We start from the raw sequence: 20,525 nt of genomic DNA, 5'->3' as shown, positions 1-20,525 counted from the left end.
CAATGGGATCCTCAATTTCGTTGTTTTTTCGCCGGCGAATTAGGGAGATCGGCTCGTGCGAACAGAGACTTTCGATAATAACATCTAAAACGCATCCGACATAATCCCTAAACTGTAGAAACTCGATGAGAATAGTTTCAGAAAAGAGCGCGAAAATTTCGAAAACGATCGATGCGATAGCGAACAACAGAAATCGGTTGGTAAGAGGGAAACCTAGCCTGACGCAAAAATGCAATTGCTCCGGTATGCTGGTGCCACCTGCACATACAGCCACGAACCAGCTAGCCTAATTAAAAGGTGCGCGCGATCGATTCGGCCGGCTTTCCCGTCCCGGTTCTAGAATCGCGTTGACACCGTTCGATATCCGATTTTGCATCTGCGATTTACGGGATCCTAAACGCGCGACGAAGCGTTCATCGGTTCAGGTTTCGAAAATGAACGCTCGTTAAATTATTAGTACGCTTTTCGACGAGATTGTACGACCGGGCGATCACACTCGGGCTAAGGACGCCTAATTATTACTTAACTAGTACGAACGCGCGCTAACTTTTACCGTAATAACATCCGCCGACGGCAGTTTGCTCCTCTCCTTTCCGGAGGATTCGTTTCCCTCGCAATTTTTCAAACGGTTCTACTAATAACCGCCCTGGACGGCGATTCGGTAACTTTCTACGTTTCTGGTCAGTCCGATTATCATAGTTACGGATTTTTATGCGGAATTGAAATGCAGCATTGTCGGACACAGGAGTTCCGTAACCATTCAGTTTCTGTTTGCGAAATTTTAATCAGCTGGAAATCACGCAACGGTGTGCTCAAATCCGTTCAGTTGACACCGTTTTGCATTTGATTTACTAATTTTTGTCAGAAATGCGTCGAATCCCCAGCCTAATAATTAAGGAAGATCGAGTACTTTTTGATTTTTAGGATTTTCGGAGTTACGGAAGGAATGCGGCTGGTCCGAGCGGAGAAGTTAGTTATAGAATTTGCTAAACTTTATTACGAGGCTTTCACCGAAATTTTGGAAAAATGCCCGCGCCCTTTTTTCGCGAGGCCAACGAGAAATTGTTCGTTTTTTGTTCTCGGTCGGCCGGTGTCACAGTTGCTCAAAAGCAGCTCCGACGAAATAGCTCCGGCGCAGCCATTTTGTCGACAATGCGAAATACAAATTTTGTGTACCTCGAGACAGACACAATGCACGGTTCGAAACGGCTTTCCTCAGAAAAAATGGCTAAAAACAATTTTCCCAGCCTGAAACGGTGCAACCTTTTTGGAATAGAGTTTCCTCAGCAGCGTAGGTGTACGGGGGCGATAAAATTTCAGTTTCTCGTTGTTCCGTTTCCTTTATTTACAACCGAACGTTTCAAGATCGAAAAGCTACGGCCGGAGATTTCATTAATAGAGAAAGTTTCTCGCCGAGAGGAGAAAAAAGGGGGAAAAAGGTTGGAAAAAGGTGCTGATAGGTGGAGAAGGCTGGAAAGCTGTGCTTTAAGAGCGCGACGTGATTAAAGTTTCAGATCGGAACGTTTATTTCGACGTCTGCGTGCTATATTTATTGCGATCGATGCGTGATTGCGACGTCTCCCGGCGCGGTTAGCATTTCGAAACGGTGCGGATTCGAATTCTGCGTTATCGAGGGGGATTTGCGCGGTCGTTTTGTGCATTTTTAACGTCCGAGCAGTTGTCTACAAAGAACACCCGTCAAATATTTGAAAACGCCCGTCGACGTGTCGACGGGCAGGCATCGACACGTTCGAGCTATTAAATTCTTTGAAAATCCGCAGTTCGGTTATGAAAGATTGATTTTCGGCCGAGCATCCTTCGGCGAAAACGCCTCGCGCGACGGTTGCAGTTTCGGGGACCCGCGAGGGACCTCGCGACGATCTCGACCATGATCCATTAATCATTCGATGCTCCTGGTCGCAGTTCCTTAATGGGTTAACCGGCTGCCGGCGGCGAGATTGCGTACTTACGCCTCCGCCTAGAAACTCCGGATTATCAATTAAAGAGGATTCTGCGCGTGGGCGGTGCCGCGACACCTATCCGTGCGCAGGGGGACATCATTGGGATCTGGTCGAAAGTGAATAAAATACTTGCAGTTTCAACTGTGCTTATGTTTCCGTCACATTGATGTCTTACCATTATGCTAATTCGACGTCCAGAAACAGATTTGACGTCATAGATATGTGACGCACACAATATTTACTTAAAGATAAATCAACTTTATTGTGTACACAGTTAAATTCTTTCAATTTTTTATGGTTTACGATAAGAACGAGTTGACACAAATTAAGGCAAATTAAAAGAAACTATTTTTATTTCGCATAAAGCAGCCTAGTAATAAAGTTCGCAGTTTCAACTGTGCTTATGTGTCCGTCACATTGATGTCTTACCATTATGCTAATTCGACGTCCAGAAACAGATTTGACGTCATAGATATGTGACGCACAGAATATTTACTTAAAGATACTTTATTGTGTACACAGTTAAATTCTTTTAATTTTTGATGATTTACGATAAAAACGAGTTGACACAAATTGAGGCAAATTAAAAGAAACTATTTTTATTTCGCATAAAGCAGCCTAGTAATGAAGTTCGCAGTTTCAACTGTGCTTATGCTTCCGTCACATTGATGTCTTACCATTATGCTAATTCGACGTCCAGAAACAGATTTGACGTCATAGATATGTGACGCACACAATATTTACTTAAAGATAAATCAACTTTATTGTGTACACAGTTAAATTCTTTCAATTTTTTATGGTTTACGATAAGAACGAGTTGACACAAATTAAGGCAAATTAAAAGAAACTATTTTTATTTCGCATAAAACAGCCTAGTAATAAAGTTCGCAGTTCCAACTGTGCTTATGTGTCCGTCACATTGATGTCTTACCATTATGCTAATTCGGCGTCCAGAGACAGATTTGACGTCATAGATATGTGACGCACACAATATTTACTTAAAGATACTTTATTGTGTACACAGCTAAATTCTTTCAATTTTTGATGGTTTACGATAAAAACGAGTTGACATAAATTAAGGCAAATTAAAAGAAACTATTTTTATTTCGCATAAAGCAGCCTAGTAATAAAGTTCGCAGTTTCAACTGTGCTTATGTGTCCGTCACATTGATGTCTTACCATTATGCTAATTCGACGTCCAGAAACAGATTTGACGTCATAGATATGTGACGCACACAATATTTACTTAAAGATAGTCAACTTTATTGTGTACACAGTTAAATTCTTTCAATTTTTGATGGTTTACGGTAAAAACGAGTTGGGACAAATTGAGGCAAATTGAAAGAAACTATTTTTATTTCGCATAAAGCAGCCTAGAAATAAAGTTCGCAGTTTCAACTGTGCTTATGTGTCCGTCACATTGATGTCTTACCATTATGCTAATTCGACGTCCAGAGACAGATTCGACGTCATAGATATGTGACGCACACAATATTTACTTAAATATAGTCAACTTTATTGTGTACACAGCTAAATTCTTTCAATTTTTGATGGTTTACGGTAAAAACGAGTTGGGACAAATTGAGGCAAATTAAAAGAAACAATTTTTATTTCGCATAAAGCAGCCTAGTAATAAAGTTCGCTGTTCGACTCGCCGGTAATGAGTTATTCCGGTCGGGAACATATCGCCAACAGATACATACGTTATCCCAACAGCGCGCGCGCGCACACACCGACGTACACATACAGGGAGTCTTGCGAATTCGCGGGCCGGTTTCAGGTTCGCGTCCCGCGATGAGAATCGGAAACATGATCTATCGGCGATAAACGGGCACGCGCCGCGCCGCCTGCCCGTGTCTCGGCGTGCGCACGAATAATAAACGTAAACGATAACGATGTCCCGCGGGAAATTAACGAGTCCATATGCGCGTAAGCGGATCCCAGCCGCTAATTAATTTTAATTGGCTCCGGGCTGCTCGCGTCCGGCTCAGTCCGATTTGTTCGCGACGCGATCCCTTTGTTAAGGCTGCGTGGACAACCGATAACGCTTCCGGAAATGATCTTCCGGCTGATTTCCCATTGTTGCTCTAGTCGATCGCCTAATCAAGATTCTCGTCTTCAAGACGCATCGAGTTTTTCCTTCGGACGACTGGAATGGACGCAATCGATTTATTCGATCGGACGAAAAGTATTTGTTAATGCGACAATTTTCAATGACATGTGCTACAAAAATTTGCCTCGTGGCTTCAAACACGTATACATGTATATGCAAAATTTAGGCCGGGTAGGTTCTCCCGTTTCCCTGTAAATAATTTCCAAAATGTTCAGGACCACCTGCACGACTCCGTCGTTTATTACTAACTCCCACAATTTTTAGTTAAATTTCCTACAAAAATTTCTGCTGTCATCTGAAACACGTACGAACAGAAAATTTCGGCTCGGTGGTAATTCGCCGTCTTCTCCCGGTAAACAATTTCCAAAATGTTCAGGACCTCCTGCACGACTCCATCGTTTATTAATAACTCCCACAATTTTTAGTTAAATTTCCTACAAAAATTTCTGCTGTCATCTGAAACACGTATGAACAGAAAATTTCGGTGGTAATTCGTCGTCTTCTCCCGGTAAATAATTTCCAAAATGTTCAGGACCTCCTGCACGACTCCATCGTTTATTAATAACTCCCACAATTTTTAGTAAAATTTCCTACAAAAATTTCTGCTGTCATCTGAAACGCGTATGAACAGAAAATTTCGGTGGTAATTCGCCGAGTCTTCTGCCGGTAATTAATTTTCAAAAGGTTCCAGCGACGTATCATCTAGACTCGTCGGAGCGTTCAATATTATAAAACGTAGTCTCGCTGCGAAATATATGTAATATGTACCGCAGTTTCAAGGGTCTCGCGGGATGCACCGGGCTGCAACTCGGTCGTCGCTAGCGCCAGCGCAACGAGTAAACATTGCGCAACGAACGACACATCGAGGCAACGATCGCAAACAAGATGCGGCGAAATTTGAACGGTAGAAAGTCGAGAGGTTTCAGTCTATATAATTACGAGTAATTGCCAGCCGCAACCGGGACCGTGCACAAATACGGAGAACAACGTGGCTACGCTCGACCATGCGTCTCGATCGCGGCGGGCTCTTAGAAATTATGCGGTTCGAGTCGAAACTGTCCGCCGAAGTGCAAACATCTTTTCCGTTCCGGGAAACACGGCGGTTTCGAGCAGTGTGTGTGTGTGTGTGTGCTGTCTCTGTAAGTTCGAGGGGACGTCTCGATCGTGTCGCGATCCGAATTTCGATCCTCGATCGATCCCTCTCGAATCACCTGAGCACTCATTGGCAAATCGAACGGAGACGCAATCGTGCGTAGAATGCCTGCGTGTTATGCGATCGGTCGGTTTAATAAACGTTCAATATTTAGAGAAAAGAAGCAATATTTTCTTTTTATTCTGTAATAACATTGCCGTTAACGATTTCCTGCGAGAGACAGAAAATTTACATTTATCGCGCGGCGTTATTAAGTCGAGTGGCTAAATACCGGCAATAAGGACGCAGAATTTTATCTCGACTCAAAGGAGAATTACGAGAGAAGAAGAGGATTTTATTTCGCTTTAGCGTAAGCGTGTTCGCGTTTAATGGATTCTGATTGAAACGTCCATTACGAGATCGACTCGATGTTAAATGGCTGGGGAAAAATCGATGCGGAGAATTAATTTTAGAAGACGATCAAGTCCTCGAATGAACTGTGTAAATTTTCTAGTTTCTATAAATGCTAGATTTTGAGGGAAGATCGACTGGTCGGTTTGATCTATGTTATCGGGAAATGTTCTGGCAGGTTTGGTCCGAAGTTCGCGTGAGTGGAACAGACGGCGCGGCGGAACGATCGAATTTCGGGCGTCGATCGTCGATTGTCTTCCGAGAGTGAACGAAGACAAGACGTGCAGAGCTACCTAGGATCGGGATGCAAAGAAAGGCGAATCGCTCTCGCCGGTCTGTTTTGTCGCAGGAAACAAAAGCGCTCGGGCTTCTTCGGTCGACTAGAAACGATCTTACGGTCTTAAGCCTCGGATTTCGCCGCTTTTCCCGCGAAGGCGTGCGGGACCAAGAATCGCGAGAGGATCAACCTCGAGAGATATAGCACATGTCTATATATACACACACACACGACACACACGTGTAGTCTGCGTATCGTTCGACATCTCCAGTACATATCGGTTTCCGATAGAGCTCCTCGAGGATGCCGCGTAATTTGTCGGAGACCGACAGAAAGAAGAATCAATTCGATAAGGAGGAACGGGTTCATTTATTGTCCCTAATGAAGCAGTACGCTCCGCTGTTGGACAAGAGCACCTCGACCCTCGCCCGGAGGAAGATCTGGACCACCATCGAGAACGAGTTCAAGAAGATGGGATTCACGCGGAAGACCTCCGCGCAGCTGAAGAAGTACTGGCAGAATTACAAGTATCATTGCAAGAAGGCCAGGGCGCTCGGGAAGGTACTCGTTTTCTTAATCATTCGCTCTTGAAACCTCTCTCTCTCTCTCTCTCTCTTACTCTTTTCCCTCTTTCTCTCTCTTTCTCTCTGGAAAGCTGAAGAAAACCGTGATTGATCTGACAGATTCGTTCGACAACCTGAAAATAGCCCCGCCTCGAATTAAGCGTCTTTTGAGAAATATCCAGTGTGCTACTTGTTTTGTTTCGCGTTTCGTTCAGACCAAAGAGCTGTTCTTTCATTTCTTGCTTCGCGACGATTTATCGCATTTTTCGTAGGCCTTTGTTAACTGTTTACAGACAATCGAACCATATCATTCACATTTCGTGCTTCTCGGTCGTGTCTTGATTTGTTTTATCAGGTGTACAAATTACATTGATTTATTAATTATTCACGAACTGTCAAAAATATTCTCTGTCAGGTTTCGTGTGTTTACACCATCTTACGATCGCTGGATCTTCAATTCAGCGGGTAAAAGATTTTGCTTTAAAGAGAAATTACTGATCGATTCCGGGGGCCACGAATTAATTTGTATAGCCAGTGCTTGCTTGGGATATTGAATAATTACGAGTAGCACACATTTATATTCGGAAACGCTCTGCGTATTTCTATTTCTATGTTTGTCCTGTTGCGTTGCACTGTCGACAACCCGAAGAGACATACATTGTTGCGATAGACACTTTCATTGAGTTTCCAATCGTTCAACGTGCACGTTGCACGACAAATGTAAGACACGTGTGCGATATTGGTAGGGCAGTTACATTTCGGCGAAGTTTCATAAAAATTCATGGTTGGAGATCGAACCCGTGCCCCGTTAAACGCGAATCATTGCAGGAGAGTAAAAAGTGCGCAAACTCGTCGGACAGCGAGTCCCCCGAATGGAATCGATACCGAGTCCTGGTCGAAAATCGGCCTGCGTCCAAGTTTTCGGAAATCCAGGAAGCCTCGCAGCCGACCGCAGATCGTTCTCCAGCTTCGCCGATCGAGTCCACGGAAACGCAAGAAGATCCTGGTTCATCGGAAGATGTGATCGGTATTTTTACTATTATTTTCCGAACAGCTGCCGTCTCGGGGTAATTTACGCGAAAGAACGCGGGGAATTTAGGGGACCGAGACTCGTAAGAAGTTACGGTATCGTAAAAGTATAGTAAAGCTACCGTACGATGTACCTAATGCGAATGTAATGCGTACATCACCGTGTTACGAGCGGTCATAGTTTTGTGCGTCGCGATCGCCATTTAATCTGCCAGTTTCGCAACTAAGTGGGATTATAATTTTGAGAAAATTCATACCTGTACTGTTACACGTGTACTATGACGCTATTATGTTCATAAGATCAGCTGGGCTGTTGTCTTTGAGGAAACGACGACTTTAAGACGTAGGAGCCGTTTCTACGGATCGCGACGTCGCTACTTACTTTAGACTGACCTTTGAACTCGGAGATGACTTGAGTGTAAGAGGGTTGTAGTAATAGGTCGACAGTACATCCGTGAATTTTTTCGAATTTTTACTGGGATTATTTTCGAAATTACGCCAATTAGATCATGTGGTCTGTGGGTTTAACAAATGAACCGATTATGAACAGCAAAGTTGACCGGGGAGTTTAATTAGTGTAAGAGGGTTGTAGTACGAGGTGCGTAGCATGTATGTGAATTTTTTCGAATTTTTACTGGGATTATTTTCGAAACTACGCCAATTAGATCGTGTGCAGGTTTAACAAAAGATTTTGGACAGCAAAGTTGACCGGGGAATTCAATTAGTGTAAGAGGGTTGTAGTACGAGGTTCGTAGCATGTATGTGAATTCTTTCAAATTTTTACTGGGATTATTTTCGAAACTGCGCCAATCAGGTCGTGTGCAGGTTTATCAAATGAACCGATTTTGAACAGCAAAGTTGACCGGGGAATTTAATTAGTGTAAGAGGGTTGTAGTACGAGGCTCGTAGCATGTATGTGAATTCTTTCAAATTTTTACTGGGATTATTTTCGAAACTACGCCAATCAGATCGTGTGCAGTTTAACAAAAGATTTTGGACAGCAAAGTTGACCGGGGAATTTAATTAGTGTAAGAGGGTTGTAGTGCGAGGTTCGTAGCACGTATGTGAATTTTTCGGAACGTTTGCTGCGATTGGTTTAGCAACAATACCGGCTGCAATCTCGCTAGACATTGAACACTTACCTCCGACTTTAAGATCTCTCTTGCGTAAAAACGGAGAAGGAGGAGGAAGACGCGACGTTCACCGATCACGTCAGCCCTGAAAGCGACGAAACGGACGAGAAGAAGGAGATCCCGGGATTGGATCGTCCCCCGTTGACCGATTGCAAAACGAGAAACCGCATCGTGGTGTCCAGCGCAAAAATTTCGGACAACAGCGTGACGGTGTCGGTCCTCTATCCCGACGAGAACGAACGACCGGCGAAAAGCGAATTCTACCCGAGCACAAGTAAGTACCGGCGTAATAATCGTAGAAAACGAACGGCTGAAACTCTGGAATTTAAACGGCGTATTCTCTCTTCGGATTTTAGCGGACGTTTTATGGCAGCCGCGGGAACGGAGGCGCACCTGCGAGGACTCTTCCGACTCGCAAAACGCAAGTAAGGGCCTGCAAACAGATTGTTAGTTTCGCTCGAGAGGGGCGTTATAGTTCGTAGTTTCCCGAATGTGTGCGCTAACGACACTTAAGGGACATTAACTCCGCGATGGCTCCTGCTCCCGCAGATTATGAATTGTTGCGCCACGATCTTCCCCTGGAAATTCCGCAAAACTCCGCAAAACTCCGCTGAAATACTGCGTAATCTGTTTGGAGCGCCTCCATTTTCCAAACGACTGCCTCCGCTGTGGATCTTTATGCGGAATAAAAACTGTTTTAATTGCAGAACACAGCAGTCGCTCGGGAATCTTCGATGATTATAAACGATTCACCTTATTAGCACTCCAACATTTTTATTTCGTTTAAAAATCCACTGGCACGGGACTTTAATTGTAGGTTTAATATCGCAATTTTTAATCGAGCCCGTTTAGAAAGTGCACTGCGACATTTGAAAAGTTTGGTAACAGAGACAGTTTAAGGGAAGAAAAGAAACTTCGCGAAGGGTTTCGAGGGGGAACGGTGGAAGGTCGAAAGGGTGGCTCGACAGAAATGTTGTTTGGTGTCTCGTGCAACGGCGACTCTTTTGAAGCAGGTAACGAGGATCGCGAATCGTCGGAGCACAGGATACGTCTCGACGAGTTCGAGAGAAGAAACCCGCCGACGACGTCTGCTTCCGTCGAGAGCGGAGAGGGCAGCGCAGCGGCGGTCGTTGTTTCGACGAAACAGGACGTCGAGAGGAACGATTCCCTCGGCTCGAAGAGGGGCTACGTTTTCTTGACCGATTATCGGAACAAGCTGAAGCACCGGCTGCTTCTGCAGCAGCTCGAAGTTTGTAGAACAACAGCATACTTACCGGGTTACGCCACTTTCCACCTGGAACGTCCAACCAGAACACTCGTTATTGTCGACAAAAGTCTGGCCAGCTCTTAACTGCACGAATCACGACTAAATAATATATAAATATTCTGTCATGGACATAGTTATTGGAATTCCACGTCTGTACGCGACTGTGTAATTAAAAGCTAGTTTAATTGCTCCGCCACACTCTTCGCATATTACTTCGAAAATTATTTTGGATATTTTCTGTATAAAATGTGAACAATTTACCTTCAGTCCTCGTTTAGAGCGCCTCTGCAATCTTCTTTTAGTGTACACTTCTTATTCGCATAGTTTTTAATATTTATTTTGGACGTTCAAAGTGGTGTAGCGCTTCTGCAATCTTCTTTTAGTGTACACTTCTTATTCGTATGGTTTTTAATATTTATTTTGGACGTTCAAAGTGGTGTAGCGCCTCTGCAATCTTCTTTTAGTGTACACTTCTTACTCGCATGGTTTTTAATATTTATTTTGGACGTTCAAAGTGGTGTAGCGCCTCTGCAATCTTCTTTTAGGGTACACTTCTTACTCGCATGGTTTTTAATATTCATTTTGGACGTTCAAAGTGGTGTAACGCTTCTGCAATCTTCTTTTAGGGTACACTTCTTATTCGCATGGTTTTTAATATTTATTTTGGACGTTCAAAGTGGTGTAGCGCCTCTGCAATCTTCTTTTAGTGTACACTTCTTACTCGCATGGTTTTTAATATTTATTTTGGACGTTCAAAGTGGTGTAACTCTTGAAGGAGTCATTCCGATGCGACGGTCGGAATTTTTTACAATGTCTATAAAATGAGCGACGGTTCCAGTTTTCTGCCTGTTGATTGTTGCATTCAAGAAGAATGTTGGAACATTTTTTCGTTTTCATTGCACGGCTTTTCGAGGGAGGGATTCTCGGTGCAGGACTCGTAGAAAGAATCAGTTTCAAAGAAGGGAAAAATAGCGTCGCATCGGGATGATCCCCTAACAGACTAAAGGGGATTTCGCTTGAGATCAGGATTTCCCGTTGCAGACGGAAGAAAAACGCCTGAAGGTGAAGATCGCCGAGATGGGGGTCCAGGAGGTTCAGCTGAGGATACAAGCCGTGCGCGAGGACATGCGACGCGCGGAGGAACTCTATCGATTAAATTTGGCACGCGCAGCAGCTGGAAACGTGAATTTTTAAAGCCTCGTCGCAATCGCAGAAACGCGAACGATTTTGCTCGAGAAAGCCGACAGCGAACCGTTGTAATTACTCTGACATTTATTATTAGTAGAACCGTTCTAGCGTGTAGTCTTTGCGATGGGAGATAAGCTAATAAAGAAGTTACCGTTCAACGGGAAAGCAAAAATGTTGAATGTAATTGAAATAGAATTTAATTCATTTAGGTTATAGGCAAACGCCAATTCCAAGTTGGACCGAAGTTTGATAAACTTCCCATTTCGTTTAGACTCTAATGGGAAGCTTAATCGAATATACAAATTTATATTCGAATTGTTCGAAACTGGCTCGCAAAAGTTCGAAATTGCAAAAGCACCCGCAATCTAATTACGGCTCCATTAGAGAGCAATTTGTTGCAAATACGCGGAACTTCCACGAGAGAATTGTTCGAAATCGAGCAATTTCGCTAATCGCTCTTCATAAACGGGGAAATCGTTTTTAAGAATAATGTCGATCAGAGTGAAACAATTTCAGAAAAATCACTCTCCATAAACGTTTAAAAAAATCGTCTTTTTAAATCCGGATAGAGGAAAGGCTGTTCGTAAATGTTTTAAAAAATCGCTTTCGCAGGTTTGGATAGGAAGGAGAGAAAATCGTGTCGGCGGCGTGTGCTTCAAGTTATTTTTATTAATCACCACCGGTTATCGTGTGTTACGACGTCGTCGACATTTAGAAAAAACGCATGGAACCATACAAAATAACAATGCGCTTAGATTTTCGTGGTAACCGAGCAACATTTCAAAGTCGCGCGCCGATTTTCATTGTCGCGAGCGCGCGTTTCCGTCGTTGATCGATATCGATCGTGATCGCCGCATCATCGACGGACCTGGGAATCGTCAACGAGCTACGGAACAGTAACGATTATCACATAACAAGACTCTCTTACTCTTCCTCTTTTCTTCCATTTCATTTCTTTTTTTTTTTTGTAACGTTTTATTTTTATCGTGTCCACACCATCGCAATTTTCCTCCGAAATTTCTCGCGCGCGGATTAATTATTCGCTTTTGCCCTGTTACCATAATACAATTATGTATATCTGTCCAGCCGTTTCTCCGTCGCGTCGTCTTCGCAATAAGTGATTCTCCTCGTATTTAGTGATTGTTAATAATTATCACAGAAAGTTCGTAAAACAATGACCTTGACGTTTTCTTTTTGTAAATTGTACAACGTGTACCATATCGTGTGTTCTTCGTGTGTCTATCATTGTCTCGTCGGTGTGCATGCGCCGTGTCTGTGTGCGTGTACGTGTGCGTGCAGGTCACAAGTGTCTCCTGTGTCTCTCAAGATGCGTGTATGCCTGTGTATACGTGTGCGTGTGTGTATATATATATATTCGTGTACGCGTGTCTTGTTTCGAGAAGCGTCTTTTTTCCATTGCTATTCTCCGACGCGATAGTTTTCGCGTTTTGCGTTTAGTCCAGTGAAAGAAACGCGTTTCTCTTAGCTCCGTGCCGTAATCGCGCGTCGCGCGACCACCAAATCATTCTCGACGAACTCTCGAGCACGTTCTACAATTGCTTCCAGAAGCGTGCCGGTCGATTACGTTGCTCCGAATTGAAACCGATTCGTTTCGATCGCCTCCGAGCATTCTCGAAATTCTCCGGGACGAGTTTTTATCGCCACCTTCGTTCTCATGCTACGTGACTTTGATCATTTTTATATAAGGATAGACAATGCATTCGGTAAAGGGGATAAGAGTCGTTTGTTAATATTCGAGGATCGTTCGATAAATCGTTCACAGCAACAGCGATCTCATCGGTGGACTGCGGATTTCGTGTACCTTCAGCAGAAACGGGTGTAACTACGAACGACAAAAAGATTATAACAATTTCCAAGTAAAACCGGTTGTAAAAGAGAAGTGAATTCCTATTCGGTTCCTACGTGTCGAAATGAACGCGCACGATTGTTATTCCGGCACAAAGATCCGCAGTCTAATCGTCACTAAATCTACGACGTATCTCGAGTAACATACTACGACAACTTCTCTTGAGATTATTGTCTAAGAGAAACTGGTTAAGCTTCGTTCACAGGTCGCCCACTAGTTAACGCGCTAATAACAATTTTCAACAGTCGTATTCGCAACAGTGACCGAGCAGGTATTGTCTTTCCAATTATTAACCGCACGAACATGCTCCGGAGGAACAATGCTCGGATCAATTCGATAGTAATCGACCGTGGACGCGCGATCAGGCCGCGGCGTAATCAGACGGAAAAAACTTGTCACGATGCTGCTCGTTAGTACGGTAACAGTAGATTAGCGTTAAGTATTTAGAACTAGGCGGTAACAACAGCGATGCGAGTAGCGATACAAGTATAACGGTACGCATTAGAGTAGCCCCTTTAAATCTGCAGCATTTCAAGATATTTAGAGTTACGCTATAGTAAAACAGCTCCTTCGAGCTTCATGCTCGCGAAAGGAGAGAGCTCTCCTGGGAAAAATCGTCGTCGGTGCGTTGGACGAGAGTGTGTGAGGGGACTGAGAGAAAGGGTGTGTGTTCCTTGGGATTACTTAAGAATGAGTGAGAAAGAGAGAGAGAGAGAGAGAGGTTAGGAGAGGGAAGGAAAGACGCCGAGGGAAAGAGAGAAAGAGGATCTCGTCGATAGCCGGATTTCCGTATCGATCGAGACAGTTTCCACTCGTTCCGACGCGAGAATCGCGCGAGGCGATCGACGTCGAAATTGTCTCTATCTCGTGGCTCGAATTCAATCCCGAACTCGACCCGTTTCGCGTCGGTCCGACATCCTTCCGCGCTCGGAAACGTCCGAGGAGATCGACGCGACCCTTTCGATGCAGAAAGACGTCTCGTCGAGGGTAATCGGACGACCAATCAACGAATACTCGCATTCCCCACGTCCGGGGAGCTTCCTCGATTACGCAAACTCTGTCTCGAGCGATCTTTAATCGCTCCATCAAAATTAACGCGTCCTCGACCCTTTTCTCCTCGGGCAATTAGCGATCCCCGCGAGACGTCGGACCGAGGTCACATTTTTCCTTCTTTCGCCCTTTCCTTTCGCTTACCTTGTCTCCTCGAGCACTTTCTCCTGCCAGCCGAAACGTCCGATTCTCAGAACAAACGCCATTTTCTTCCCTTATACCCGCTCCGGCTGGAAACCCGTTCCTCCTTGCCAAAATGGAATTTTTGAAACAACCCTTCGGAGCTTCACAGTCCAAGATATTAGCCGCTTCAGATAATTATGGTTTCTTTGGACGATTAAGAAAATCGGACATTTCCGCGGGAACCGGGCGTCAAGTCGAACAGAGAGAGACAGGGAGAAAGACAAAGAGAGGACACTCTAGCTCGACGAAGCTTAATTACGAGAATTTTACACGGAAAGCACCTAGAAATCACGCTAAGCGGAATCGACCTCTTACCATTATTAATTCCCCTTGAAAATGTAAAAATTACTTAAAGCAACTGTTAGTTCGCGTGACCCGCTTACAATACGAGTATAAGTTAATGTAAATCGATTCGCCTCGATGAATTGTCTCGAGAGTCGGGTTTGTCGCGGCACGCGGATAGTGCGTGCGCGGGGGGCTCGATCATGGATCGTCGGCGAAAACGATCACGAGAGCGTCGTCGATCCCGAGCGACGTCGCGGAAACGTTCGCGACTTCGATCATGATTGCTCGAAGTAACGTGTTGGTCATAGACGCCTGCAGATTTTTTTATTCTGTTATTCATCACAAATCTTTTAATAGTCTTCTCAAAGCAAACGGCAAATTCTTGGAATTAATATAACGTTTGAATTAGTATAATTCTTGAAGAGCTTTCTCTGTTGAAACGATTCAATCTTCATGAGAATGAAAATTATTTGGATCTCTGTCAGTGAAATATTGTGTACGTAAAGTTTCTCGAGAAGTAAAATCTGGTGAAATTATTTCTAATTGAAGAGTGCGTGATTGCCGCAAAATGGCGATCAGGCGAGGAAATGGCGTCCCGGCGTTGAACGACGACGATCCTCCGGCAACGATCGGAACAAATAGAAAAATGGAACGAAGAATTCTTTGTTTGGGAGGCGTGATCTTCACGCGACAAACGAAAAATTGCTTCAGCAGGATATTTGACTGGTTTTCTTTTTGACTGCCAATGACAAACCGGTGGTCTCAGCCAGCCGGGGTCAGTCAGCGTTCGCCTCTCCCGATTCGTAATTCCGTTTTCGGTTCTGCAGCTGGAACCAAAGCTAATTCCATCTCGAAAGTTTCTCTCGGCGAGCTGGCCGAGTTTGCTAAACAACGCGAACGATCGTTAAAACTCTGCACCGGCGAATCGGTGACTGGACTCGTCGATCCTAACGTCGGCTTGTCGCTGAGTGGACGAGTTTCGAAAGATCGTCGTAGTTTCCCGTTCGACTCGGACACGTTCATCGGCTGTTTCTATCGCCATGGGTACGGAATCGGATCGATTTTTCCTCGACGATGTCGCGAAGTTTCGGCAACGGCGGACACAGCATGGTGTAATACTCGAGAAATTAGGTCAGGTTTATGTCATCGTTTCAGTGGATTCCGATTCGTCCGCGAAATACAGATCGTTGAATTATTCAATTTTTGCTGGATTTTTATTCCCGCGACACTGGAACGAACATGCTTATGAATTTTTATCACGGAAATCAATCTTCCGAACGACTTGAAATCTTTTTCATCTTGACGGGGAAGATTTATTCTACTGTATCCAAATTTTGTTCGATCGAAAAGTGAAGTTTACATTGAAAATTATAAATAAGATTTCGTACGAGGTCTCACCGATTTATCTGATCCAAGAAAATTTGTTTAAAAATAATTGTTTACGAGTTATTAGCGAATAAAAAATTCTCACGGTAGCCTAGACTTCCTAGATCAAAATAAAGAAAAATTCGTCTCGATCCGACGTATAGTTCCCGAGATAAAAATTCACAAGCACAGCCCGCAAGGAGAAATACTTCTACCGGAAGTCAAAGGTCCGTATTTCGCAAACGAACGATAAACAGATAAACAGCAGATGACTTAAAGTCCGCCTAATTGTTCGCAAGATACACGACGCTGCTCGTGTCGAGTCACCCTTGACGTTCTTACGATCGAGCTCGTGAAGTATCTTCTTAACATCGCTAACAAAGTTCTTCGATTATTGCTACTGTTGATCGGTGGCCGGCCGTACCGGTGTACACCTTGCTCTCGTCCCGTTCTCCGTGTGTGTCCGTTCGCCGAGACGTCGCGGAACGACGCGACGCGTCCTGAAAACGACGTCTGATCGAGCGTCGACGCGTTCCACTTGGAATTTCCGGGCCGTCTCGACGATCGGCGGAGAACGATTCGCGTTCGAGTTGGAAAAATGTGCTCGAAAAAGTAGTACATATCTCGCGCGCACCACAGGCACTTACGTCGCGCGCCTCGTCGCCTCGTCGATACGCCTGTCGAGGAAAATCAGCTTCGTTTTCCCGTACACGCTTCGGAACGTCTTCGCGAAGTCCGACCGCCTCCGACGCGACGTCTACGCTTCGCATCATCTAATCGTACGATACAACGTGTTTACGCTTCTGTTTCTCAGCTAGAGATCTCGTAAGATACACAAAGAAGAGTCTGGTACGCTAACACTCGCTATTTAGGCGCACGAACGACGCGCGGCGCATCCTCCCCGACTTTCCTGCGATTCCTCGATCTCGACGATCTCGTGCTTTTTATTTATATTTATCAGTGCGATTCGAAAATCCGGCAACCCGCGTTTTACAAGGGTTGAAAGGGCTAATGGCAACGGCGGAGACGGCGAACCGAGCGTGTTGTCACCGTAAACATCCAAAACCGATGCGCCACCGATTTTCCGAAAGAGCCGGGGCAGCGGTTCCCCCTATTGATCCGATTAAATCAAACCGATGACGCTTGGTCAACGTTATCCCTTTGGTCGCAGCGGCGGCACGTAAGCTTCGCTGCAAAGCTTTGCCCTGATGCACGGTACTTGCGCACACATTGATATGCATGGCGCATTCGAAATTTTCCGTGACTCCCTGTGACTCCTGTTTCGTGCGATCGGCGGCGCGGGCAACGTTTATTCCGCAACATCTCTCGCGCGTTCTATCATTAAAACTGTCCCCGATTCTTTCATGAATACTGGAAGAAGCATTTTTCTTTATTTAATTCGAAACCAGCCCCGGAGAACGTCCACGAAACGCGTGGGATTCGTACAGAATTGATTCCTCGGATAACAATGGTGTATAGAACAGTGTAGATTGACGGGATTTGCAAAATAAGCAGACACGGAAGAACGTACGTGCGTAGAATCGATCGACAGCACGTTAATTTTTGATGATCCGGTTAAGGAGAATCTGGTTGAGGACTTTGGATAACCGCGGCGCCGGCGAGTTAGGCTACCGAGCGCGGCGAAGAATCAACGAATCCGCTCGGACGTGTTTCGCCTGGGAACGAGGGTTCTGCAAACTTTACGGAACGAAGGGAAATATTCGAGATTCGAGAGAAGATCCCTGCGAATCGGCAATTTCGAAGCCCCCGCACACATTTCCCCGCCGCAGATGTTTACCCTCTGCTTACTCTCTCGTCCCGTCCCCCGTCCCCCCTCCCCGTGTCTCTTCCTCCGAATCACTCTGTCTCTCTTCCCTCTGTCGCTTTATATCGCTTCGTTGGAATTTACATAAGACCATCGACACGGAAAAGGTATTACGCGAGCGTTCCGCTGCCGCGAGAACCATTTTCTTTCGGCGATCGGGCCGGCGCGGCGGCAGACCCGAACCGACGGAGACGTTAATCTCCGGATGAAAACGTCGAACTCGCCGCTACGGCAAATACGGTAATGTCTCGATAACTGTCGCATTAGGATCAGCCCCCAGGAAACCGAGAACCTTATTCCTTCGCATTTCCTTTTATCCGTTTAAACAGAACTATATAACGGAATTCGATTCGACTTGGTTGGCCTCGTAACGAATTCGTTATAAATTATGCTCCAAGTCTGCTAATTCAGTTGTGACTGCGGATTTTACGGATTTGTACCAAGAATGGCGCAACTTAAAACTGGGAGAAAAATCGACGAACAGACTATTGTCAACCCCTTGACGTACAAATTAAATGGAACTTGATGCGACCGAAGAATACCATTTAATTTCGCTCAACTGAACAGTTACGTGAAAATTGTATACTGCACAGCGTCCGCCGAAAAAAGCGAGTCAAAGTCTACAGTGACCCATAGAATGAATGACGAGTCAAATTCGTCATTGTATGTCAAGGGGTTAAAATTGTTTCAGGAAGAATCAAGTATTCTGATTCGAGAATTCAGTGCCGCTAGTGTATCGCCCGTGCCAAATTCCGTTATGATCCCCGGGAGTAGATGAAGAGGTCGTCATGATAAACTTAGAATTCTCAGTTCTGGTTCCATTAAATAAATTACTTCGGTCCCGTGGTATTTTTATGGCTGCCGGTTCGGTAGTCCCGTTAATCGAATAAAATAAGTTGGACCGAAGATAAATCGGCCTGGACGGGGGAAGAGGAAGAAAGAAAAGAGAAGAGGAGGCTGGGAAACAGCGGGGGTGGCAGAGAGTGTGGGAACGCTGCCAATACCGTGGGATTTTTCGATGAGAGTTGCGCGAAGGGTTCCAGGAATGGTATCGCGCGTGTCCGTTCGCGCGAACAACAGTTTGATCGTCAAATATTTGCCGGATCCGACCGATAGCCAACTTTGAATGCGCAACGACCGACATACAGATTTTTCCGAGCAAGAAATTACATCCGCCCTGGAAATTATACTCGGAGAGCACACACTACCTAATTCTTTCGAACGAATCAACGATAACTCCTCTGCAAAACATTCCGGTAAAAATCTAGCCGATCATCTAGCCGATCTAGGGATCGAGAGACACGCTTTTTTCCAATTTTGTTCCAAGACGATCCCAGCTCGGGAAAATTAAAAACGGTCCAGAGTTATCCTACGAAATTTATCCCGAGCCCTAACAGGAGCTGCTGTCGCAAGAATAGCAATCTCCCGGATGTTCGGAGCCGGAAAAGGAGTAGTCCGGGAAATTACAAGGAACGAGGGAAAATCCGCTTCGTTGTCCCCGTCATGTCCCGAAGTTTTAATCTAGGTGGCACGCACCACGCTCGATTAATCGCGGATCATTTTCTTTCTAGACTTGCATGTATGTATGTGTGTGTGTGTGTCTGTCTGTCTAGAACAGTGGGCGTTCGGCCCCGGAAAAATAACGAGGGCCGATCTCTTCGACGTTACGATACGAGCCAACCAATGAATTTCCCGAAACATGCGCGACGCGTTGCCATCATAAATCAGGAAAAGTTCCGGGAAACTTTTCGACAAGGCTGCTGCGCCAGGATGGAGAATAGTTGCGAGTTTTTCGGCTGTTTCGGCTGCCCAGGATAGTCTGCGCGTTTCTAGATTGCAGTGTTCGTTGCCACGCGTTGCGCAATTTCGAAAAAGCCAAGCGAACATCGAAAGTACGTCTTCCGTTGACGAATCTTTCCAATAAACAGTATTTTCGACAAAAGACAGCAAAATAAAAATTGTCTACCTTAATTCCAACAAACTCGAGCGAAACGGAAATTGGTAGGAAAATAACGTTATTTGTAAATTCTTCCAATCTTTTTACTGGTTTAAATTAAACTCGTTTCTGTCCCGAACGCATAAAATCCGCCGTCTAGTAATTCACTTTGAACTAATTTACTAAACCCGTGAAACTTTAAAAAAGGTACCGGGAGGTGAGCGAATTTCCACAGGAGGGTGGGGGGGGGGGGGCGGACCGTCCAATATTTCAGCCGGAATTTTAATAAAGCTACCAGTCTTGACGTATCTTTAATCCTGTGACAGCGGGATCCGGGTCTATTTTGACCCCCAGCACCAACATTCAGTTTCTGGTGAATTAATAAACTGAGCAGTGGCCGCATTGGGAACAATAGGAGGATCAGAGTGTCTACAATCTCATCGATTATAGAGTTACAAGTGCGGATTTTATGCATTTATAATAAAAATGTCTAGGTCAAGCACAGAAAACAGAAAACATAATTGAACGGTTTAAGGTGGCACCAGTCCATTAAAATTGACAAGAGACGTGTACGTAGACCTTGCATCTGGCAAATTAATTCAGACACTTTTTACTTTGACCTAATTTCGTGATCCAAGGGTTAGAACAGGTTTTCTCTGAAACGGTGCTTGAATTTCGACGGTGGTTCGAGCGAGCCTGATAAATAATACATGAAACGATTAACCGGGGGACCTCTTGACGCTAATCACGGCGCAGCACCGGATGCGTAATCGTCCTGTATTTGGATTAGCGCGATCGTAACCCGCGGCAGAGAGAATCGTAAAACGCGAAGTGGAAAAGGGAGTCCTGCGATCTGCGAACATTTCATGATATTCTCCGCGTTCTCTCCGGGATTCCCGTGCGTGCGTGTACGCGCTGTCGTTGCGTAAGATCGTTAGGC

At 44.9% G+C, this 20,525-nt stretch overlaps 2 protein-coding genes across 2 annotated transcripts in view; one reads left to right on the top strand and one right to left on the bottom strand.

Moving 5' to 3' along the window:
- LOC143357380 (uncharacterized) overlaps positions 1–20,525 on the bottom strand; it is a 41,290-nt gene that overhangs the window by 15,841 nt on the left and 4,924 nt on the right. The window lies entirely within an intron of this gene.
- On the top strand, positions 5,780–11,080 carry LOC143357000 (uncharacterized). Its single transcript, XM_076793116.1, has 7 exons — positions 5,780–6,455; positions 7,286–7,524; positions 7,993–8,000; positions 8,642–8,893; positions 8,976–9,044; positions 9,633–9,868; positions 10,928–11,080. Exons 1-7 carry the CDS (start codon positions 6,198–6,200, stop codon positions 11,078–11,080), a joined length of 1,215 nt encoding a protein of 404 aa, XP_076649231.1. The 5' UTR covers positions 5,780–6,197.

This window comes from Halictus rubicundus, chromosome 9 (genome assembly GCF_050948215.1).
Source record: "Halictus rubicundus isolate RS-2024b chromosome 9, iyHalRubi1_principal, whole genome shotgun sequence".
Taxonomy (NCBI): domain Eukaryota; kingdom Metazoa; phylum Arthropoda; class Insecta; order Hymenoptera; family Halictidae; genus Halictus; species Halictus rubicundus.
Note: the sequence above shows the minus strand (reverse complement) of the source record. Positions and strands in the feature narration are given on the sequence as shown.